Genomic DNA, 23,975 nt, shown 5'->3' on the forward strand with positions numbered 1-23,975 from the left:
TTTTATATCCGGTAACCTTAAAATAAATTATTTCCTTCCATTTAGTTAAATCGAATAGGAAAATTGAATCATCCTTCATAATACATTTATTATCGAATTACACAAAACTTAAAACTTTGTAACGATAAAATATCGAGATTCACGCCATCTTGATCGATTCGATATATTTCAAATTACAAAAAGACTTTAATTTAATTGTTCTTTAATTTCTATATATTTCATGTAATTTATTAAGAATCGCTTTAATTGGATTCAGAAGACGATACTTAGATATAAATAAATATATATTTATATGTAAATATCTTTCATAATACCAATTTTTGATAATACATATATTTATTATCCATCATGCAAGGTCGAAAGTTTTCATACAATGCAATCGAGAGTTACGTCATCTCGACTGATTCGATACATTTTAAATTACGAAAGAACCACGTTATTCGTTAGTTTTTATTATATACTTTTATTATATAATTCATTTTATTTACTAAAATTTATTTTAATCTTCAAGTATTAACATGCAAGATTTAGTAAAAGAGAAAACTTTGTGATTTATGAAAATTTGAACACTTGGTATGGAAAACTCTGAACACTTTAGTATAACATATTTAGTAGGGTATGTATGTGATATCAAGTGTTATGTAAAACATTTTGAAATTTTATTAGCACTATGATGAGACAGTCTTCGGCGTTTTTTGTTATTCCTCTTTAATATGCAAATTAGGAGTAGTATTTGAACAATACAAATGCCACATTGATCAATTTCATAAACTGAATCATGTAGAAATTACTATAATTAGATGTATAATGTTCTAGAAAAATTACGACGTAAGGTTAAAATCTAACTCGAAAAAAGACATGTCGTATGTATTAACCTAGTATGTACATTGTTAGATTCGGTTCAAACTTTACCAATATAATCACGATAGTTGTGTTTCGTTATAACGTATATATATAGTAACGAAATTTCAAATTGTTTTGTATAATATACGCATAAAATGTCTTTAAAAGTGTTTGAGCACTTTCATGAGCCACTGTACACTCAAGAAATATATTCATGATTATATTCGCAAAAGGTTTACATAAATGTTTACATACTTTACTGAGCCAGTGTGGATTACAAAAAACTCCATCTACTTGACGTATCTTCATATTGCCCGCGGCATGACAGTGTTAGAAACATGTCTGTTCTAGGGTTAAAAGAAAAGGACCTAACCTCTATTGGTCACCGTAAGCTATTGTTACAAGATCAACCAATAGGAAACGATGTTGTTCACGCGGAGAGAAATAATGCAGCAGTTGGGGGAACAGTCTACTGTGGCAATTGTATGGTAACTGACAGTTCAGTGGAAAATATCGTGTATGTAGGTGCATGTCATTATTCAGATCGAAAAATTACGGTTTAATTGAAAATGTCATCTCCTGCACAAGTGGTAAGCAATATTTCTTCTTATTGATTTTTCAATTCCAAATAATCTTTCCAACAGTCTTTGTTGAATTTATACATTTTTCTTGTTATCCACATCTTGACAGTTCTCAGATGCAGGTTCGTTATTTTCTCCTTCGTAGAACAAAGACCTTGAAAGATTCTTCTTCCTTTTTATTATAGTAAAATACAGAAACTCAAAAATTACAAAAGAACATTCCATTGAACAGCTGTTCTCTTTGTTTTGAACAAGCGCTACCTTTTTTGCGTCCAGCGCTGACTGACTTTCGTTTTTGTTTACGGGCTATTAATAACTAATGTTGGTAGTATTGCCTGAGTCAGTTTGTTTTTACGTTTATTTCCGCCAGCTGGCAATAAGAACATAAAGGATTCGTTCGTTTTTCTTCGTTTCAAATCGATCTATTACTTTTCGTTGTCAGTTTTTTGTTATAGGAAGTACGACGTTTTAAATATTTAGTCTTAACGCGATATACCGTATAATCTAATTAGTAAAGTATACATTGTTGCAACTATATGAATTAAATTTGCTCTTATTGATATGAAAATTAAGTGCCACTGAATACTCTTTAACTATCCTGACTAAGTTACTCTGCAATCTTCCACTGATTCTATAATTGATCAATTAACATTATAAAGTAACGTTATACAGTATATGTAATGTTTTATTGAAATATATTTTTGTCCCAGACAAAGAATAAAATCAGTCCTTGAAAATTAATTCCTTCCAATTCTGCATTCCATTCAAATCATCATTTAAATTGACTGTTTTATTGGAATTATATCATGGAATTTTTATAATTTCCAGCTATTTGCATATAGTACCAAGTTTAAAGTGCATAGAACTATTCTTTGGTTTATCTTTATCATGATAATCTAGTTTGTCTTTCATGAATTTTAATCTCAAACAAATATTATGATTGCACAAGGGTATAGAACAACAATTAACAAAACCATTATGTTTCTACATTATGATAATGTACTATTCTATTATCTTATCTTTTGTATCTGTTTATCTTTCCTTTCTTTCATTCTTCATGCCCCATACAAGATATGTGTATCTTAAAACTATTAACTTTTCTTTTCAAACATTTTACATAACTTCTTAAACTTTTTTACAATAACAAACATCCATTACACACGCATAAATAACTTACAATTAGACGCATTAACAAAATTATTCTTCCCTAACACTCTGTTTGCTGACACTGGTAAAATAATAAATATGTCATATTAAGCGTAATTTATACATATAACATATAAAATCGATGACGCACCGCATGCGTTTCGAAAAAATTTGGTATATATAACTATCTTGCGAAATAAGTTACGTTTATGAAAATATATGTTAACTATGTCGCAAAATAAAACTAACTTTGAGATACTTAATATCGAAGGGAAACAAAGAAAAGAAAGATTTAAATTAATAAAAATTCATTAATTTTTTGTTAGACGCTATATAATAAAATCGTACAAAAGTAAAATACGTAGATTGCGGATTTCTATGCAAATTTATATCTTTATGAACGTAATATTTCGTATAATATTACAAATATAATTTAAAAAATGGAACCTAGATAGAAAATTGTTTTACCTATTAAATATTATAGAAACTCCCATACCTGAATATTTTTAAATTTTTGTAAATTATTTTGCATTTTCGAATTTCCTATAAATACATAAAAATCCGTATTCTAAAAATAAAAATAATGAGAACAATTAAGAGGAATTAAAAGTAAAATAAAAAGAAAAGATTAGTAGTCGATAACGAGAGCATTCAAATGGATTAACACGTTTACTGTCACAGTGATCATCAAATTCTTTAACATGATTAAAAAAAAATTTTTTTCTACACTAAGCGATTTTCAACAATGTGAATAACTTAGATTAAATTATGCGCAATTAAAAATGCGGAAAAAATGCATAAATACGATATAATATAATGCAAGAATTCAATATTACGGTGTAGTATATTTCATTCTCTTTTCCAGGATAAAATAAAGAAAGTTCGTGTGTCAGTGAACGTGTTAAGAAAAGATCGTTATTGTTAGTACAGTAGCGTTTCGGTTAAGAAGGTGTCAGTCACGTTCACGGTCGGTCATTCGATTCCGATTTCATGTTTTGTCTGTTCCAGTTAAAAAGTGTCGGCCCAAAGCTAGTCCCATTCTTTAAAAGCGTGTCCGTGTATTTTATATTACTGGCCGAGCAGCCATCCCTGCTGACGGCATGTTTCAAGTGTTTGCCAATTATAAGTCTTATCGTCTTTGTTCTTCTACATGGAATTAGTTTATCGCAGGAGTAAGTGCGACAGAATTTTGCATGTGCCGATCCTTTTTGTCTCACGCCTCTTGTTCTGCAACTCAATAACACTCTATTAAATGGTTGTTTCAATTTTTTATTTCAAATTAATATACGAGCATTGAAAAATTTGAAAAAAAGTAAAGAGAAGGAAATGAAAATGAAAAATCGCACCAGTAGTGTCACTAGCGCCCCATGCATTTTGGATATAAAATCGAAAAGTATTAACCGGAGGTAATTTATCGACCTCCGTGTTTCCGTTTTTATTATCAACTTAACGACGCAACGTAGTTGTTGCCGTTTATAGTGGCTCATTAAAGCACTTCAACATTTAACATGGGCAATGTATTTTTATGTATATATTAGTATGATACGACTATCATGATTATATCGATAAAAAACCAATCTGAAAATATATATATCAATGATGGGTGAACAAAAAGATATAAGTTAAATTTTAGTCAAACTAGGATAAGTATGTCCTTTATTCGTAGTCTGTGGTTAATTCGAATCATTTTTGTAAAACTCAATTGTGTCAGATACTGGTTGATCAAATAAATATAAGTCAAACTGAAGATTTTGATCAAAATAACATAGATCATCAATTTTGAAGAAAGAAAAATGTTTTGTAAGTGCAATGGAATGAAATATATTCTAACAGTTGATCTTACATCGTACTTTAAATATTGTTAGTAGTAGTTGTCTCTGCAAAACTAATAATTCTGATTTAATACTCTTTTGTCTGCATAAATATCTGATACACTATAATATATATAGTATATAGTATATAGTATAATAGTTACAAGATATTTTGTACTTGCACTAAATATTTTGTAGCTTCCATGTATATTTTTAAATTCGGCTGAAATTTTACCAATATAATCATGGTAGCCATGACTCATTATGGTGGTAATAAAATCTGAAAATGTTTAGAAAATGTGTGTAATATATAACACGCATAATATATTCATACAGAATGTTTATAGATATTTAAATAGTTTTGTGAGTTACTATACATATGTCATATTATATCTACAAAATGATACTTCTAACGAACAAGCGTTTAACTGAGCGGAAGATACGAGTTAATCGAGTCAATGTTACATTTCCGTGGCTACTCGTAGGTGCTAGCCATTTATCATACGACCTCGCTTACATGCTTATTTTCAGGTCACTTTTTTTTCCTAATCGGTAACGCACATATTTTTAAACGTCCCGCCAAGTTTGTTCTTTTTAACGATTTTCGCACTCCACAGATCGCGCGAAATTCTCGATTGATCTCGTAAGAGCAATTTTCCGTTGGAAACAAAGAAGAGGATCGATTTATTACGAGGCAGAATATAACGTTCTGCGTCGGCCTTGTGACGTACATACCGATGATTGCTCTTCTTCCTATGTAACGTACGAAATGATCGCTATTACGTTTCGACAGCCGGCAATATATATATTAACGATATTTCTGTAATATTTTAAACAAAAAAAAAAATTATATCACTTTATAAAAGATGAACATTGATTGAAAAATATTGCAACCGAAAAAGTCACCTGAAAATGTAAGTGTACGCTAGAATATTTCTTCACTGCTTCTCTGTGCTTCTGTTTGCTTGGAATCTTGGATCAGAGCTGGGCAATAATCATCTGAAATTTTCAGTTTCATTAATTATTTATAATACAATTATTTATCATTTCAAATACTTATAAAAAGATAAATAACGAATAATTTTATTAACATATAATGTCGTCGTATTATGTAAAATTTATTTGTTAAATAAAATATATACGCCCATTTCTGCCATGATGGAAGTAATGTCTTTGGCGAAATGTATTTGTCGATTAGTCGATTATAGCTGATAATAAACATTTAAGAATAAAGTTATCATGGAACCTATTTAGTATTGGAACTACGTATGAACTATAACTTATATAAGGTATAATTTATATTTATCCATAAATTTTGAAAAAATCTCAGAAAAAGGTCAAAGAATACACCATTGTAATTCTAAAGGTTTTTAATAAAATTTTTAATAAAATTTGTCATACAATTTTTAAGAAAAATTAAGTAAAATCGGTAGTTCTAGTATTACTGTTATTGCTACTTTTCTTTTAACATTAAACATCGATATTCTATTTAGTTTTAGAAATTGAATATTCCCAGAGAGACACTTACGATTGACGGTCTTATTTTTCAGATACAGGTTCTCCAGACGAATATTGACAGGGTTGATATTCAGTTGCATAGGAGATGCGCTATTGGTTTGGCCTAGTTGTTTCACGCCAGGGATGTGCATGTTTGCCCTGGCCCAAATCATGTACATCAGTGCATTCGGTTTTATACCGCTTAACATAATGTTAGGTACAATTTTATACGCGTTGTGTTCGCTAGGTAAGTCAAGAATAATCAGACTGCGAATTTTTATGCATTTATAGGGATTTTAGAATTGAAAAAAATATACGAAATATCCAATGTATAGGACTTAATATGTAATGAATGAAAGAAATTTCTACTTATTGTTAGATTCCATTTGTTTAATTGAGTACGTAAAACCAATTTGCATAATAATCCGTAGTCTACGAATAATCCTCCGTCCTCATTATACAAATAAACATACTGATTAAATATGGTGTCTCAATAACCATTTCCACATTTGTTGTATGAAAAATCTTTGTTCTACATTTCCAACGTATCTTTTCACGTAGAATCATCCTCTTGTCGATTGCACCATGATTATCGAGACATCCTACATATACAAAAATTAAACAAGCTTTTGGAAAAATAAAAAAAAAATCGTATTTTTCAGTCATATACGCTTTAATGCCTGGTCTGAATGGAATTCTGGTGATTGGGGTTCCTGTTTACACGGTCTTACTAACCACCATGGCGTGGAGGGCAATCTCTAGAGTGCAATTTTACAAAGTACAGAGAAAAGTAGAAAAAAAAATGAAAAGTTTTGTTTTGTTTACACACGGTGTTTTCCAGTCTTTTGGAATTTTCATGGATCGTTTGGCTTACTTCCTGCCTTTTATCTAGCAGAAAATTAGATTAGCTGTAGATAAATTGAGTTACATGTTTTGTTACGTTGAGTGTAACACGATCCACTGATCCAACTAAAGGGTGAAACGAGTCATGTAAAAACAAGCTGGGTAGGAGATGGCCTACACCTTGACCACGTGCATCTACGTACCATGCTTCCTTGTTCATCGCGTCGAAAGGGAGGAGGTTGCGTGTTATAAATAAATTATAATTTAAGAAGGCTTTTTTATTCAATTATCCAGATTAAAGGAGATGTATCCGTTCATGAAAGGATTATATTGGATCGTTCGAGAAGTTCGTAACGTTTTTATTATGAATTTCTATCCAACACATGTAGTTAAACTGATTAACTGTTATTATTTATTAGACTGCAGATTTTTATGTATTTATTACATATTATACAAAGATATATGTATGTAAAATATCCAAAGTATAGTACCGGTTTAATATTTAGTAAAACAAATCTAATCCCACTTTTTCAACTATATTTATAAAAGCATGAATTTGCATAAATATATCCGTAATTTATTTATGATTTAAAAGTTATTCGAAGGAATTCATTACCGAGAAAGACGAGAAATTTGTCAAAAAAGGACTCGTATAATTACAGATTACGAAAATCCGAATTCTAGATAAATCTTCCTTAACTTTCACTATCAATTTTCCGAGCAAAAATAATACGACTGGAAAGCACTGTGCTGGAAAGTACAATAACTATTTTCATCATACACGATCTATTGAATAAATCGTATTTCTTCGTCAGGAGCTATGGACGTGGACTAAATTATGCAGCTGCATTGGTAGTATATGTTTCCTCATATCTGATACGCTGCTCGGATTTCACTATTTTCATACTCCCCTACCTTATTCTCAGGTATAATGATTTTGATACATAATATCTTTATACGTATTTTTAATACGATTTTCTTTATTGTCCTTTTTTTGTTAACTCGTCAAAGTATTTTTCAGGTTTCTATAATGTTAACGTACTATGCGGCTCAATTGGGAATAGCTTTGAGCGCAGTTGGTTCTAAAAATAGCAACAACAACAATAATAATAATGTTAGCAACGATAAAACTGATACAGCCTTGGTCAAGGGTTAAGAGAGAATTTCCTCTTCTGTTTATAGAACTATAAATATTGTGAATTACATTATACTGCTCGAAATAATTCGAAACCTAGGCACGAATAAAAATACTATAAGATATTAGGAAAGTTTAGTTTCCACAACGTTGATAGCTGTCGATATATAGATAATAATCTAGCTATTTTGAGCAGTATATTACTACTAGAGACCACATAGATCAGTTTAGCGTAATCGTTGTTTTGAAATAGGTACAATGCACCTCGTTAAAGGATTTATGGTAATCGTAAATCTAGAAGTCATAAACACTGCCACTTTCTTAAGGCAAGGATTTTTACCTGATCATTCAATGATTCATTGTAGTCGATATTTATTGCATTTAACGATCGTCTGATGAACGTTATTCATTCCCTTTCTCTCCGACGTGAACGTCGAATCGAAAGAAAGATATAAGAAATGCTGTGAATTATTAAGTATAATCGTATAATGTTATTTAGCAACAATTAGAATGCTCTTCGCGATCGCAAGAATTCTTTTTACTCCAATTAATACTACATATATGCTCAACGTATAATGTTTACTCAGACTTTCACGTTGGTTTATACCGTTATGAACGTTGAATATTAATAGAGACGAAAGATTTCAGTATTTCTATATAATTGTCAACTCGAAACGAACTTCTCGAGTAAAATATTCGCAGAAATGTTGACACGTGCAGTTTGTATATCATCTCGTGATACATATTACGAACCAAAATGTATTTCTTTGTACAGTAGTGAGTAAAAATGCTAAATATCTCATGAATAGTTGAATGTTAGTTAAAAGTGTACAGATAGAACGACTTACTTTTACTAAAGTGAATAATGAAATTCTAGATGTTTTGGTACTGTTCTCTTGTTTCGAATAATAATATAAAAGAGAGAGAAGAAAATTGTTTGAGGATTTTAAAAACCTTTAGCAATTATTCTTGTAGTTGAATTTCTACTACTAAAACTGGAAACTTCACGTAAGAATATAATATATCATATATTATTTTACTATTGAATTTACCATTATTATTATAGGTATTAGACAATAGTATTGCATTTATTCTAATTATGATAGATACCAAGTAGAATATTGACTCGAACAACTAAAATATTATTTTTTCAAAGAAACTATGTTTTATATATCTATGCCAAAGGAGAAATAGGATTTTCCCTTCGGACAAAAATGTGCATTTTATATCCTAGACATTGTAATAATTGACTAGTACACGTTCACTCATAGATCTCGATGACATATCACTTAATATTAATGATTGAACTAATCATATTCAAACCGTAAAAGAATCTGAATTCCTTAGTAGGTATAATTAGAGCTGAGTAAAAATGAACTTGATTAAAAAAACAAAAAAGAATAAATTTCAAATAAAACAACTGAGGTATGAATGAGATTTTTGTTAAAGTTGAAAAAATGTTAACATTTATTATTTCTCGGCTACAACTTCATTAAATTCAGCTCTTTCAACACATATTGTAAAAAGATATATTTAATGTTGTATTTTAATACAAGACATGTACAAGCATAGCATAATATTGTTTCGTGAAATACATTTAGAACACATATTTCAGAAACAAAACATTCGTAGAAGTGTGATATTAAATACTTTAGCGTATACTTTCTTCAAAATAATCAATTGTTAGTGTTTATAAATTTAACGTTAAAAAATGTTACTGAATGAAAGTTATATAGTGTTATATATCTTTCAATTCTACTTTGAATATATGTAACTGTTTCAATCTAATTTTTAAATTACCGAATCGATCACGAAAATCTGTAAATTTAAATTGTATTTTTTATGTGATTAAAGTTTTGTTAATTCGATATACATATCTTTAATGCCGACAATTTCACTGAATATCTTTTCGTGAATATATATTACTGTAAAACCAACGTTTCTGCTCCTCCTCGTCGTACGACGATTCCATTCGATTGTTTACTTTCCTCGGCACATTTTATTTTACATTTAAACACTCTAAAAAAGATATGTATTTTTACACGTCATTTTTTAAATACACTATGTATTTTACTTACGATAATATATCATTCCACATCTGCGTTTGTTTTTCGTTTACCACGGAGATTTCTTTCAAACGTTCTTTTTCCATCGTTAAATTTTTTAATTTTGTTTCTTCCGCCTGGATGGCAGAGTTTAGTTCCTCTTTTATCTTTTTACCAGGATCAGAAACTGTTGGGTCCTATATAATACAATAATACTTACAAATATAAAAAATAACGAAACATGCACGAAAAACTAAAAAATTGAACAAACCTCTATGTCTCGTTTTATTCTTTCTTCCATAGTCTTCATTTTAGTTATTAGATTCTGCAGTTTGTCCTTCTCTTCAATATCCTTTTATATGCATTTAATATTTATAGAATAATTAAATAACAATGTGATAATTAAGCGAAAATAAAGATATAAATATTTGATATTTATTAAATGATAAAGTAATATTTAATACAGTAAACACAAAATCGATTACCTTCGCTATTTTGTTTTTTCTACTCTGCACTTCAGATTGTAAATTATTAATCGAGCTACTCATGCTTGATTCTACTTCGTTGTGAGCTTTCTTCGCTTTTTCCTGCTGTTGTTCGAATTCTCGACACTTTTGTCTCAAACTCTGCACCTCTACAATATTCAAGATTTTCGAATACTTTATTTTAGTACATTTTATATTCTCGTTTACTATATCTTGTTATACATATATATTTTTCTTACCATTTATTAATGGAACCAATTTCGCTCTAAAAGCAGATACATCCCGACCCAACTGAAGATTTATTGAGGATGCATTTTCCTCCGTGAAATTGACTGGAATATTTTTTTTTACAGTTTCCAGTCTCTCTCTCGCCTGATTGCATTGATTATACTAATAATATCAATATTATATTAATACACTAATAGATATTATACTAATTATTATCCAAATCTGTTTAAAAATCAGTAGTAAAAGATAAAGTACATACCTGATTTTCTAAGATGGCGGCTGTTCGATGCAAAACACTGTTTTCTGCATTAAGCCATGTCAATTCGGACTTACAATGTTTATAAAGCGTTCCTCTAGTTTTTAAACGATTTATATACTTTTTTAACTCCTCCCCTTTAGGAATAACATCTTCTACCACCATTTTTGACAGCTCATGCTTCTCTTCCAATTTTACTTGCAGCTCTTGTAAAGAACTCATCGTCCTCTCTAATTTTTCAAGGATGTTTCTTTTTATATTTGCAACTGCGGCTGCTTGTTGTCGAAATGGTTCAATCTTATCAATATTGCTTTGCGAGATCTAGACAAATTTTATTAATGAATATAACTTGTAACTAGAAATAAATGAATTTTATTTTTGTTCAATTTAATGACTAAGAATTATAATTTTATAAATTACGAATATATTGATAAATAAAAGATTTATCCATGAAACGAATTATGTATTATTTTACCTTAAACTCTATCAAATTCTGAATCTCTTTGCCTATACTATCCAATTTATTTCGTAAAGTCGTTATTTGATCCGGACCCAAATACAAATACTGTTTTACTGCGTTCAAAGCTTTTATGTGATCTTTTCTCGTGTGTATTTCCGCAGGTAGCTTTTCATCTGTGACTATAGTTTGAACGGTAATCACCTCAGATAAATGTTGTAATAATGACTGAGCAGTAATTTCATTCTCATCTTTCTTCAGAATTTGTAATTCTCTTTCCAATCTTTGTAAGTTAGTCTAAAATTGTTATTCGTTATTTAAAAATTTCTACTAGAATTGCATTAAATATATTAAATTACAATGTTCCGTGTGTAACTATCGTAATTTGAATCATTGTACATCGAATGATCCTACGTGAAAATAAAGTCTGGCATGGAAAAATTTTATTCTATCTTCCACTTATTTTTTTATGCAAAATCATCTCCTTGTTAATTACACTATGATTAATAAGACACCATTGCTAAATTATAAAATAATCTTATTATATGAGTTATAAGTATTGTTATAAATCTGAATTATTTAGTGTCTCTACTTGTAATCTGGATATTATTTCTTTTTCTTGCTCCTCCTGCAACGCAAAATCGCGTTCCTTGTCTTTCTCTATTCGCAAGGCTCGAGCAGCATCCAACAAGTGTATTCCGCTTTCAGCTTTCGTTCTCATCTTCTCTATACGTATAGTTACCGCCTAAATTAATACAAAATTGAGATTAATTTCCAGAATAAAAATAAACGAATAAAAACCTACAAATAAGTATTTTCTTACTTCTTTCTCTTTCTCCATCGTTTTTAAATCAGCAGTGAGCTCGCTAGCATTTTCAAAATTCTAAACTCATGGGGAAAAAAATTAGGAAGATCTTACATACATGTAGATTGGTTATTGAATATCAGATCGACTGCTTTATTTTCGATATTTTACTTTAAATTTCATAAATATATTGATGCATAAACATCCGCAGTTTAATCATCGAGATCCTTTACCTTCCTTCCGATCTCCCTTTCCTTGTGCGCTGCTTTGAATCTATCGATCAAACTTGTGTATTGTTCGTACAAAGCGGAGACTTCTGGATCGCCTAAATACTCAGCAGGAACCTCTAACTAATTAATGATAATGAAATCACTCGATGGAAATAATTTTAAGAAAACAAAGTCACATACATATACGGTGTGTCGAAACAGTAATAAGACTGATCTTGTTTCTTAGAAACTGGTAATAATCATCAAAACTCAACTTTACAAACCATAACATACATCCATACTTTAGCTTTTGTATCAATTATAATTTACTAGTTTTAGCATATACGACTATTTTGAATAGTATATATTATATAATAGTATTATATATATATATTATGATTATCTGATTCTCAAGAATGTGAACAGCGTCTTCAACGATGTATTAGTTTCCTAAGGATTCTATTTTAAAGGGAACAAAGTTTGTTTGTACTTGATATTTATAAATATTTTTAGAAAATCAGCCGTGTTATTTTTCTAGTACACCTTGTACATGAAGATACAATATACCTTCACTAGGAAACGTGATAAGTAAGCTCTCTTTCGAACTATGTTTACGTGAGACAGAAGCCAGGTCAGGATGGGGTGTATGGTATCAGGATCTCCGCGAATCAAGCCCTGCCTATATACATATAAGAAACCACCATAAATAGAAGTACTTGAGTAGTCTTTTAGAAAAAAGTTCCTAAGACAAAATGATAAAGAGTGAGACTGTGGATTTTTATACATTTATGGGAAGTCTAAAGGTGCAAAAGTAAATAACAATAAATTGTATATAGTATGCAAGAAAATAGAAAATATTCAAAGTATAGTATCTATTATAATATTTAATGAGTGCAATAATTCTGTATCCATGTCCCAATTCTATGAATTATATTCATATAAAAAATGATCAATCTGTGATCAGCCAAAAATATAAATATTCACAGTCTAGATAGTCTTTTAATATTAGCTACATTAAATCTTAACCCTGCTATTCTCCTTGGATCTACACTTTCCCAAATTAAAAATTCCAGTTCAATAAATACCAGTAACTCTAATTCAAATCACTCTACTTTAATACTAATTCAAAAAATGCTATTAAAATATATATAAAATATTTAAAGATTTGGTTTCAAAATACAGTAGTAGAAAGTAGTTTGAAATTTTAAAAGGAGATACTTGAAGTAGCAAAGAGAACAGTAGGATTAAAGAACTTTGTCCAAATGAAAGATAAAGATTCTTGCCTAAAGGTCACAGGGTCTGTTTGAGGCTGATAATGAAGAATACGGAGAATAGACAGGATATAGATGGAGATCTCTTCAGGAGTTTCATTCTTTGTATCACTGGCATCGACATTCTGATCCTGTATTTTAATTAACACTTCTTTCAACACCTACAATGCAATTAGCATGAACAAACCAATCATTGATAACATCATTTGAATTAATTGAAAAGTGAAATCTTATGAAATCAAATAACAAATTGAACTATCAATTGAAGTCAACTTGATCAACTCTATCAACTTTCTGTAAGTTCCACAATCGCTCAAGTGCACTAAAACACTACCTTCTAGCCATCAAGTAGCATAGAAATTAGTATTGATTTTAACACATAGACTTAATACATGTTTTTCCTGTGACCTTCAATTTATGGAGTCAATCAGTATGACCTCTGAGCAGTTAAATTCTTACTTGAACCAATTCCTCTGAGCTTAAGGAATTGAAATAAATGACACTGTAACTACGTCTCAGCAGCTTGTTCACCTCAATTACAATGAACTTAGTATTTTCCCTCATTATGTACCAAACTTTTTCTCCTTTTCCTTTAGTTCTTACTCAAAACTTGGGAGCAACTGGAGAAATGTTTTGTTGTGATTTGATTGTCGTCCTGGCAACTGTGTCACCTAGGCTCTCTCTTCTTCTGAAAGCATGCAAAACTATACGTAGAGGGATTCTTTTGGTATGGTATACACTCGAATTAGGTGAAGCTTCTGCATTGACCTTTCCGCTCGAATTTAGTCACTAATTAAATCTGATACACGATCTAGTATCGATGACTCTCGAAAGATCATTTAATTTTTAATTTAGTGTAATTGTTTGATGCAACTCTTGTATGTAATATCGATTTTACTGACTTAATAGACGTTACGCATTAATTAATAATTCAATAAGGAGATAGCATGTATAGAAAGAACCGATAAAGTTGATACAATTAATCGTTAAATACATTTTACAAAATATTGAATACTTTCAACTACAAATAATAAAATATAATAAAATTATTATTTAATAAATTATTGTATTATAATAATAATATTATATACAATAATTGTTATATAATAATAATAACGTTATTACATATTTATATATTATATTCTAATCTATATACAGAAAAGAAATTTTTTTTATTTTTTACTAATGTTTTATAGTAAATAATTATGATACAAACAATATTATAATATAATTATAAATAAACAGATAGAATATGTTCTCAATGTAGTTTAAGAATCATAATTAGCTTTATTTTTAAAAAAGACGTCGAGGCACACAAAATTATAATTAGCAGCGACGAGGATTGCATTGCCTCGTTTTTCTTTCGTTTCTCTTTTAGATATATTTTCAAACATAACATACGAATTTTCTTTCTTCAATTTCATCATATAAAATTGCAAGTGCTTCCACTTTTTTCTTTTTCTTTCTGTTCGGTAATCACGCAGTCTTGATATACATAAAAAAACTTGGGAATTGGTTGATGAATTATTCACTCCACGTTTAATAACACAGTGAATATATATATTTGAAATCTTATGGGAATTGATGGTTCATCAGCAATGTGTGAATTGTTCTGAGCACAGCTTTGTTTTTTTCGCAATACTACACTTTTTCAAATTCTCCTATTTAACAAACTTCAAACACTAAATAAGTGTATCAGTTTTTCTCAATGTATTCTTTACAGATGCCACTATTCTTCATTCGCCTTTATGTGCGTTAACACGTAAAAAAAAAAGAAGATACATCGAAGATGAGACCAAAGGGAATACGTTCACCTGAACATTTAGATTGGATTATAATCAAAAAGCGTGTAATTAATTCTGTCCCGCTTCTGCTATCTTTCTCTCTCTCTCTTCTTTAGATGTAATTTGTCGTTTTAAAGGGCAACGTTCTCTGTTAAACTTTTATAATAATATTGCGTATTATTATAAAAAATGCGTATTATTATAAAAAAGAACCATGCAAGTCATATACTTGTGACGATGTTTAATAATCAGTCTAACATTTGAACAATGTAGCAACGTTGTGATAATCAAATACTGCATGAAAAATCGTTTTAAGATTGCACTATATATAAATAGTATAATATATATGTATAATCTATATTTTATCATATATATAAGTACCGTAATATTGGGTATTGGGTGTTACATAAAGGATAAAATTTAATGAGCTGAATATATCTGTTCCTCTTTTTTTTCTTTTGGAAAGAAAATAAAGAAAATAAAGAAAGAAAGAAAGAAAGGAAGGAAGGAAGGAAGGAAGGAAGGAAGGAAGGAAAGGAAGGAAGGAAGGAAGGAAGGAAGGAAGGAAGGAAGGAAGGAAGGTAGGAAGGAAGGTAGGAAGGAAGGAAGGAAGGAAGCAAGGAAGGAAGGAAGGAAGCAAGGAAGCAAGGAAGGAAGGAAGGAAGCAAGGAAGGAAGGAAGGAAGGAAGGAAGCAAGGAAGCAAGGAAGGAAGGAAGGAAGGAAGGAAGGAAAGAAGGAAGGAAGAAAGAAAGAAAGACAGAAAGAAAGATGGAAAGAAAGAACGAGGAAAAGAAAAAAAGAGAAAAAGAAAAAAAGAGAAAAAGAAAGAAAGAGAAAAAGAAAGAAAGAGAAAAAGAAAATAATTCCCTAAATGTATATTGCCTTAAGAATAATACATTTTGCAAAATTCCGTGTGCACAATATAAAAAGAACTAGAATTATGACAATGACTCGATTTGAATATTATGCAACATCTTACTTAGCACTGTGTAAATTTAAATAATCGTTACGTTTAAATTTATCATCAACGCGATGGCGGGTCCATAACTAAGCTTTCTCTCTCGTCAGCCTCACTTCCAGATTTTTTTTAACAGAAGTGTCACAGAATTCAAACGAATCGAAGATGATTTCGTTAACCACTTCTGTTTTGCACAGCATCACAGAATAAAGGGACAATTTACAACATTACATAAAATAATAATGATCGCAGCAATCAATCAAGGTTTGGCTTAGATTCATTATTGATGACTACTGAATACAGTTCTCCTCAAGCATAGTAAGATAATAAAAACCATACATGAATTTGTATGAATGTTACATTATACTTAGGTGCATTTAGTGTATTAAACACTAAAAATTTATTAATTTAAAATCGCCAGTATTGAACTCAACCTCGCATTATATATACCTAATATAAAACAAGAACACAACAAATTTTCTGGCATACATGATACATTTTAACATGTAAGATTGTATGTCAATTGATTTTCTTTCACTTTTTTTTCATTTCTTCTCATTCAGTTAATCATCTCCCTACCCTTTCTTTTTCTCTCCATAGCTTCTACAGAATTTTTCATTGTCTTATCTCCTGAGATAAGTAAAACAGCAAAGTCAATAGTACCGATGATCATTATATACTTTTATACTTCTTTGTTTAACTGGGAGTGCGTGTTTTTTTGCTTGAAATCAAATTTCCATTATACACAATATTGTAATTTTTCTTACAGACTGTGACGTGATTTAAGGTATTTCCATGTAGCGTGTGTGAAGGGAGGAAGAAAGGTTTGTGATTACAGAATAGACTCCAATTTATCCACTTTTGAAGAGAAGGATCGCTACTTGACCCAAGTAAAAATAGATAAAATGTCTTGTTTCATGTGTTACATAGCTTCCAAAGTTACGGCCTACGATGCAATGCCACGTTGGATTGTATTTTTTATCAAATTCTTTCTTAATGAAGGCTGCAATGTCCTGAAATAAAAATATATAATTAATCCATTACATTTCACACATTTATTTCTCTACCTCTTACTTATTATATCTAAACAAAGTACATTATATTCAAATTCAGATACGTGTACCATTTCTCATCATACACGCAATATCTATGATATTATTCAAGTCTGAATCTAAACATACCTTTTCTATATTGTACTTTTCAAGGGCTTGAGTTGCACAGTCAACAGCATCCTGCTGCATCTCCTCAGACATATCAGCATTTTTTATCACAGCCTTTCTGTCTGACATTTTGATAACTCTGAAACATACAGAAAGCAAGAAAAGAAAAAACCTGAATACACCTTTCTACGCATCTTTCCACTGGAAAACATTCAATGTAAAAATTGCTAAGAGGCTAGCAATTTTTCTCTTTCTTTACACTGAAGGATGAAAAGAAAATACTAATTATGGTTACTGAGAGAACTATAAATTGAACCTGGGAAAAGGAATGCGCGCAATTTTGACAGTAGCATATATGTCATTAGCCGGCATAATAATCCATTGGGCAGTCATTAAAAAATCCAGAGGATGATTAGATGTGTAATAATTGCGATACAAAATAATCGCGGAGAGTAAAGAGTTGCGGTGGCGAAACGCGGGAGGACGATGTTTTATCGATATGCGACGAAACGAGAATAATAATTCGTTTACACGCAATGCATCGTAACCAGGCCATGATAACGGCGGCTATTTGAAAATTAATATCGCGCTGAGTGTAACGGTGATTAGATGAAATCAGAAAAGTTGACTTTTGACATAAGAGATGGGTTCCGGTCTAAAATATGAAGAAAAAAAAAATAGATTTTCCATTTGTATAACACATCGACATACCTTTTCAAATAACACGTTCACCAACTGATACACAAGAAAACGATCGTTATATTCTGGCCCCGGCGGTAATGTGTACTTATTTTTTTCTATGTGAACTGATTTTCACAAAAATTTAGCTCGCTCAATCCAACACCGACTTTTCCTCGATTGAGTTCAAGACTGAAGTGCCCGTACTGTGATCCTGCCCACTGATTGGCCCGCGATTAGGGTCTTCTATCACGGTCTTCTATCAACCCAGAATGCATTGCTGGTAGCAACCCGCGTAAACATAAATTCGAGTAATCGATATGGAAACTCTTTCAACGAAAATTACAATCGTACGGCGATACTTTTTTTTGTTTTTCATCGATTCGATTTTTATTCCTGTTACAAAATTGAATTTAGAGAGATTATAGATTGTATAGAGTAAGCTATAAATACAGTAATGAACAAAAGTGTTAGGATGAACTAGGTTAGTTTATAGAATTTAGAAGACAAGTTCTTTGTTCAATTCCCCTGTAAAATGTAAGAAATAGGAGTTGAAAATTATGATGACATTGATTTTGATTCTTAAAACAAATTAAATAGAACCTTGGTTTTGAATATCTGTTACACGAAACTGATATTTCTGTTTCAGTTACAATTTCTATAGTGGTTTTCATGTCGCTCCTAAATTATCGTTTATGGGTTCGAAACATTCGATTCTTGTATCGATTTTTCGATATTTCAAATTTAAATTTCAATAAAAACATAGAATGTTTTTTACTATTCAGTTATATTGTATATCCACTGAATGATAATGAATAGACTGTGTATTTTTATGCATTTATAGGAAATTTTTAATTTGTAAAATTGCACATGATACAAAAAAATATATAAAATATCCGAAGTATAGTGCTAGAATATTTGATAGATAGAACTACTTTAATTCTATAAAAATCCGCAGTTTAATAATGAACTATAATATATATTTAGATATATTTAAATTCAAAAGTTACATATGTTTTTCAGATTTCTACAGAATTTTATAAGAAAATCTGAATACAACTAATTTCAAAGCAAAAAACGAAACAATAACAGTTTTACAAGGTAAATGTCCAAATATTTTCGCCAGTTACTATATGTATATCTACATAAATGTATAGACAACCGTAGAAAACAAGAAATTCAATTTTACTAAATGTTCATTTTATTACAAGTAACATCTACTCTAAATTAAGAACTGAACTAGGAAAGAATAATCCATTTTTTGTCTGAAATGCTTTCAAATTTCGTTACGTTAAAAATACTGCAAGATAGTCAACAATTCCAAAATCTGTAAAATTACAATAATAAAAGTACATATTGAATTTTTTCTTTCCTTGCATTTCATAAATTAAAAACCAAATTTTTTCTAGAATTAAAATTTTGTGAATTCGCTAATACAATATCATTCTAAAGTTGAAATAGGTTATGCGAATTTTGCGATATTTTAAACTCGTCGAATATACAGTACTTCGAAATATCGACGGAGACATGCACGACACGCGAAAATGTTATTATAATACCCTTGCAAAGCTAAATTACAGACAATTTGCCAGTCGATATCAATAATGCCAATAAATAACGTATTTGTAAATGAAAAGTATTTGTCTTTCCTATTTATTTTCGATCGTACGAGATGAAAAACATATCAAATCTCTGATCACGTAAAAAATTTTCAATATTCCTAATGATTTGACTGCAGACTTTTATGCAAATTCATATCTTTGAGAATATAATTAAAAGTGTAAAACCTCACTAGAAAATTGTTTTACTTGTTAAGTATTATATTATAGAAGGCATTATAATCCGGATATTTTATACGTGCATTCTATGCAATTTGGCACTTTTAAATTTCCTGTAAACACATAAAATTCCACAGTTTATTGATGATTTTATGTACACAAAAGTTATTTAAATTTGTTAACATAAAAATATAATGCCTTCTGATTCCAAACAAATTTTTTTAAACTGAATAACTAGGTTCATTACAAGGTGGCGCTGGGTCGAAACGAATTAAATTATTACTTTCCTCACAAGGTAGCGCCACAACGAAGACACATAATACGTTCACTAACATAATCCTACTTCATATACATACACGCCACTTAAGCGCGATATCTTTCTACAAGTGGTTCGTTTTATGTATTTGCAAGTATTCAATCAGCTGACTATGACAACAGGGACGTATCTACATCTTAACAATTTCTTCAAATTTTCGATTTTTCTGTGATGCTATATTTCAATGAATATCTATGAAAATTATTACTGTAAAGTATATACTGTGAATATATGTAGTCTTGAGTTCTTTATATAAACTTTTTACTTATTATATTTAAACTAACTTTATGTAGTAATATACGTGATATTGGCATGCGTCTGCTGGTCCAAGATGCGCACGCGCAATAAGTTCCCGATAATCTCGGAGAATCCTTTATTAAGGGAGGCTTTTACTCGATGATGTATCAGTGTTGTTTCTGCCAGTAGTGTTACGCAGAAAATTCGGGAAAAAGGAACTTCCTTTTCTGAACTTTGTTTGCTAAGATTCCTATTTCAAACAAGAGTTAGAAGCTTGTTTGAAAATGTACCGTACCGCTTTGTGCCTTTGTGCTTTCATAGCGCTAGCCAATGCTGATTTGCAGAGGTAAATATAACAATTTTTTTTAAACAAAGAACATGACTTTCTATAATTCGCTCAGTTATTGTATACACTGAGGCAAATTTTTAAATAATTTAATAATCGTCACATATTCCTCCAATTGTACTTGTTTGTATAAAATGAATAATCATTTTCGAAATGAATTTCATGTGTGATGTTTTGTAAGTATAGCTTCAATGATTTTCATAAGTTGGCTTTCTGTGGTCTTCTTTTATCCCCCTAAAGAGGATACATTTCTATCCTCATTTTTATTCTAATATCATTGCACATTGTTTTTCATATTCTTGAGCATTAAAAATTTATCGGAATCAGAATCTAAATCATACTTTAATACATACTTAAGTTATATATCAATATAAAGGTTTTTCAAAAAATAAAGAATTATTATTTAATGATAAATTGCTATTTATTTTAATATAAAATTTTGTTGCAAAAATTTGTTTGCGGGAGACTACAATGTTTCTTTATAGACTTAATTAGGAATTGCTAATGTAGATTTCAAAAATATATTTTTTGTTTCTTTCAAGAATTACTCTGCATAAGATGGACACTGTTAGGAAACAATTCAAAGAATATAACACTGAAGTATACCAAGCACACATGGTGCAAGGAGATTTCCCTCAGCCAGAACCCCTTTCCAACTATCTGGATGCTCAATATTATGGTGTCATTAGCATTGGAACTCCCTCACAAGATTTCAAAGTAATCTTTGATACTGGTTCCTCAAACCTCTGGGTTCCTTCCCAGAAGTGTCATCTTACCAATATCGCTTGCAGTGAGTATATTGTCAAAACTTATAAAAACTTTAAAGATCTTTTGTTTCACTTCTGTAATTCATAATTTATTTACATGAATTATATAAGCTATTGCGTATGATAGATCATAATTTAAAAATATTATGAAAATTATATACATAAAACTGAAAGTTTAACTTGTAGGTTAAATGATAAAGAAACAGTAATAATAATATTGAGTAATTTATAAATTGTTATTACTACTAACAGATTTTAGATATCTAAAAAGAATGGATATGATAATACTGTGATATGATATATCAGCATTATGAAGTGCAACTTCCTATCTAAGATAATGATAGTACTACACTTCAAGTATTTATAAATTAATTGCCAAATTAAAAACTCCTCTGTACGATTAAGATCAAATTATCTCTTTTTATAATAATGTTATCACTGTCATTAGCACAATTAAAACTTTATCTTTTAGATAATAATACTACTACATATAGAATGTTTATAAATCAGTAACAGAATTAAAAACTTTTTTATGTGACTAAGATAATGTTATCTCTTTCAAATTTGTTGTTTTCTTTAAATTTAACACAAATACCATATATTTTTTTCAGAGTTGCATCATAAATATGATAATACCAAATCGTCCACGTACAAGAAGAATGGTACTGATTTTGCCATCCGTTATGGCTCTGGAAGTCTCTCTGGGTATCTGTCTACTGATGTTGTGAATGTAAGTATTTACATGCAGATAACAGAGTATTTATTCCTTTCTTACAAATATTGATTTTGCTTCCCACGATTTTCTAACCATTATCTATAAATAACTAAAAAATATATCACCTAATCATGTGACTCAATTTCCTTCTAACTTTCTATATCCTCACATATTTTTTCGTGAATATTCACATCTGTCACTCAGCTGCATGTAATTAAATTAATCGAATTAAAAGAGGAAGTTAATTGAAGAATAACAATGTTTGATACAGATTGCTGGATTAAAAGTCTCTGATCAGACTTTCGCTGAAGCTTTGAGCGAACCGGGAATGGCTTTCGTCGCCGCTAAGTTCGATGGTATCTTGGGTATGGCCTACTCTAGAATTGCTGTCGATGGCGTAACACCTGTCTTCTACAACATGGTCAAACAAGGATTGGTACCTCAGCCCGTTTTCAGTTTCTACCTGAACAGGTATCGTAAAGTAAATCAGAAATTATTCGAAATGTCACAGAGGAAAATGAAAAAATAAAAATCTTATTTATTAATTCATCTCAGAAACCCTGACGACAAAGCTGGTGGAGAATTGATCTTGGGAGGTTCGGATCCAAATCATTATGAAGGTCCATTCACCTATGTACCAGTCGACAGAAAAGGATACTGGCAATTCAGGATGGACGGGTATTTATTAAATTTGTGAAAATAACTTTCGTAGTCCTAGAGAACAATGTGATTAACGATAATACGAATTTTAGAATCAAAGTAGGATCCCAACATTTGGCAATCTGCCAAAAAGGATGCGAAGCCATTGCTGACACAGGTACCTCCCTCATCGCTGGACCAGTCAAAGAAGTCGAAGCCATCAACAGTGCTATTGGTGCTACTCCCATTGCAGCTGGAGAAGCCATGGTAGACTGCAATTCCATTCCTAACTTGCCTACGATTAATTTTGTATTGGGTGGCCGATCTTTCCCTCTAACTGGAAAAGACTATGTCTTGAAGGTAAGATAAATATCTTTTAATCTAAATATCTATCAAGTATTACAAGAAAACTTCATGATATAAAGAATTTCAACTTTGAAATGATTTAATAATGGTCTTGCTTTTTCTATCAAAGGTTACACAATTTGGCAAGACTGTCTGCCTCAGCGGATTCATGGGAATGGACATTCCTGAGCCAAACGGCCCACTATGGATCTTGGGAGACGTTTTCATCGGTCGTTATTATACCGAATTCGATATGGGAAATAACCGTGTCGGTTTTGCTAAGGCAAAATAGGTTTATCTAATGTGATATGTTAAGATAAGCTTTTAAAGTATATACTTTTTCTTACATATCTATTTTAGCGTCATATTATGTTTATACGTCTTCTGTAATATTTCCAATAATTTCTCTGCTTATCGTCTGTATAATATGTATAATAGCCTTACGAGATAAAAATAAATGTAATAAATGCGTCGTCATGAACATAAATAATATGCAAAACCTGCCTTATAACAAAATGTATAATATATTACGGAGACGAAAATAACAAATCTTTTTCATGTTACTTCTTGCGTTTTTTCTCCATTAACGGTCAATAATGACCACTAAAATCCGAACATCCGCAAAAATATTATCTATAC

General features: G+C 30.3%; 4 protein-coding genes and 1 long non-coding RNA gene across 10 annotated transcripts; 2 read left to right on the forward strand and 3 right to left on the reverse strand.

The window, feature by feature from the left end:
• Nucleotides 1-1,275: 1,275 nt before the first annotated feature.
• On the forward strand, nucleotides 1,276-10,175 carry LOC138188533 (lysoplasmalogenase TMEM86A). Of its 4 annotated transcripts, none has more exons than XM_069130439.1 (6): nucleotides 1,276-1,433; nucleotides 3,579-3,742; nucleotides 5,932-6,125; nucleotides 6,541-6,668; nucleotides 7,537-7,647; nucleotides 7,733-10,175. In XM_069130439.1, exons 1-6 carry the CDS (start codon nucleotides 1,413-1,415, stop codon nucleotides 7,805-7,807), a joined length of 693 nt encoding a protein of 230 aa, XP_068986540.1. In that variant the 5' UTR covers nucleotides 1,276-1,412; the 3' UTR covers nucleotides 7,808-10,175. The 4 variants fall into 4 exon arrangements, with proteins under 4 accessions (XP_068986540.1, XP_068986538.1, XP_068986541.1 ...); XM_069130437.1 differs by having other exon boundaries at nucleotides 7,743-10,175; XM_069130440.1 differs by having other exon boundaries at nucleotides 6,541-6,656.
• Nucleotides 3,657-6,034, reverse strand: LOC138188535 (uncharacterized). Of its 3 annotated transcripts, XR_011175524.1 has the most exons (5): nucleotides 5,910-6,034; nucleotides 5,288-5,380; nucleotides 4,899-5,201; nucleotides 3,917-4,148; nucleotides 3,660-3,797 (listed from the first exon to the last, which is right to left on the reverse strand). It is a non-coding gene; the product is annotated as an uncharacterized LOC138188535 (long non-coding RNA). The 3 variants fall into 3 exon arrangements; XR_011175525.1 differs by lacking the exon at nucleotides 3,917-4,148 and having other exon boundaries at nucleotides 3,657-3,797; nucleotides 5,117-5,201; XR_011175523.1 differs by lacking the exon at nucleotides 3,917-4,148 and having other exon boundaries at nucleotides 3,674-3,797.
• On the reverse strand, nucleotides 9,738-14,880 carry LOC138188532 (intraflagellar transport protein 81 homolog). Its single transcript, XM_069130436.1, has 13 exons — nucleotides 14,072-14,880; nucleotides 13,625-13,773; nucleotides 12,909-13,020; nucleotides 12,366-12,482; nucleotides 12,151-12,210; nucleotides 11,920-12,072; nucleotides 11,346-11,624; nucleotides 10,874-11,191; nucleotides 10,626-10,776; nucleotides 10,387-10,535; nucleotides 10,173-10,253; nucleotides 9,935-10,098; nucleotides 9,738-9,875 (listed from the first exon to the last, which is right to left on the reverse strand). The coding sequence occupies exons 1-13, from the start codon at nucleotides 14,174-14,176 to the stop codon at nucleotides 9,779-9,781; spliced, it is 1,935 nt and encodes a 644-aa protein (XP_068986537.1). The 5' UTR covers nucleotides 14,177-14,880; the 3' UTR covers nucleotides 9,738-9,778.
• A 986-nt stretch (nucleotides 14,881-15,866) lies between these two features.
• Nucleotides 15,867-18,403, reverse strand: LOC138188534 (dynein light chain 2, cytoplasmic). The gene is made up of 3 exons (XM_069130441.1): nucleotides 18,227-18,403; nucleotides 17,537-17,654; nucleotides 15,867-17,368 (listed from the first exon to the last, which is right to left on the reverse strand). The coding sequence occupies exons 2-3, from the start codon at nucleotides 17,642-17,644 to the stop codon at nucleotides 17,207-17,209; spliced, it is 270 nt and encodes an 89-aa protein (XP_068986542.1). The 5' UTR covers nucleotides 17,645-17,654; nucleotides 18,227-18,403; the 3' UTR covers nucleotides 15,867-17,206.
• A 2,233-nt stretch (nucleotides 18,404-20,636) lies between these two features.
• On the forward strand, nucleotides 20,637-23,899 carry cathD (cathepsin D). The gene is made up of 7 exons (XM_069130411.1): nucleotides 20,637-20,870; nucleotides 21,413-21,660; nucleotides 22,249-22,367; nucleotides 22,624-22,823; nucleotides 22,908-23,030; nucleotides 23,105-23,351; nucleotides 23,467-23,899. Exons 1-7 carry the CDS (start codon nucleotides 20,809-20,811, stop codon nucleotides 23,626-23,628), a joined length of 1,161 nt encoding a protein of 386 aa, XP_068986512.1. The 5' UTR covers nucleotides 20,637-20,808; the 3' UTR covers nucleotides 23,629-23,899.
• Nucleotides 23,900-23,975: the final 76 nt, after the last annotated feature.

Source organism: Bombus flavifrons, chromosome 16, assembly GCF_040668555.2.
Source record: "Bombus flavifrons isolate JBK064 chromosome 16, iyBomFlav1_principal, whole genome shotgun sequence".
NCBI lineage: Eukaryota > Metazoa > Arthropoda > Insecta > Hymenoptera > Apidae > Bombus > Bombus flavifrons.

Bases quoted from the DNA above. Each gene is read 5' to 3' on its own strand.
- LOC138188534 (XM_069130441.1), bottom strand. From the start codon at position 17,644: ATGTCAGACAGAAAGGCTGTGATAAAAAATGCTGATATGTCTGAGGAG. The intron at 17,369-17,536 runs GTATGTTTAGAT...TTTTTATTTCAG, and splicing joins AAAAGTACAATATAGAAAAG to GACATTGCAGCCTTCATTAA.
- LOC138188533 (XM_069130437.1), top strand. From the start codon at position 1,413: ATGTCATCTCCTGCACAAGTG. The intron at 6,126-6,540 runs GTAAGTCAAGAA...CGTATTTTTCAG, and splicing joins ATACGCGTTGTGTTCGCTAG to TCATATACGCTTTAATGCCT. The intron at 6,669-7,536 runs GTAGAAAAAAAA...TTTCTTCGTCAG, and splicing joins TTTACAAAGTACAGAGAAAA to GAGCTATGGACGTGGACTAA.
- cathD (XM_069130411.1), top strand. From the start codon at position 20,809: ATGTACCGTACCGCTTTGTGCCTTTGTGCTTTCATAGCGCTAGCCAAT. The intron at 22,824-22,907 runs GTATCGTAAAGT...AATTCATCTCAG, and splicing joins TTCAGTTTCTACCTGAACAG to AAACCCTGACGACAAAGCTG. The intron at 23,031-23,104 runs GTATTTATTAAA...TACGAATTTTAG, and splicing joins TGGCAATTCAGGATGGACGG to AATCAAAGTAGGATCCCAAC.
- LOC138188532 (XM_069130436.1), bottom strand. From the start codon at position 14,176: ATGAGGGAAAATACTAAGTTCATTGTAATTGAGGTGAACAAGCTGCTG. The intron at 11,625-11,919 runs GTAGAGACACTA...TAACAATTTTAG, and splicing joins AAATAATATCCAGATTACAA to ACTAACTTACAAAGATTGGA. The intron at 10,099-10,172 runs GTTTGTTCAATT...TGTATTATATAG, and splicing joins GAATAAAACGAGACATAGAG to GACCCAACAGTTTCTGATCC.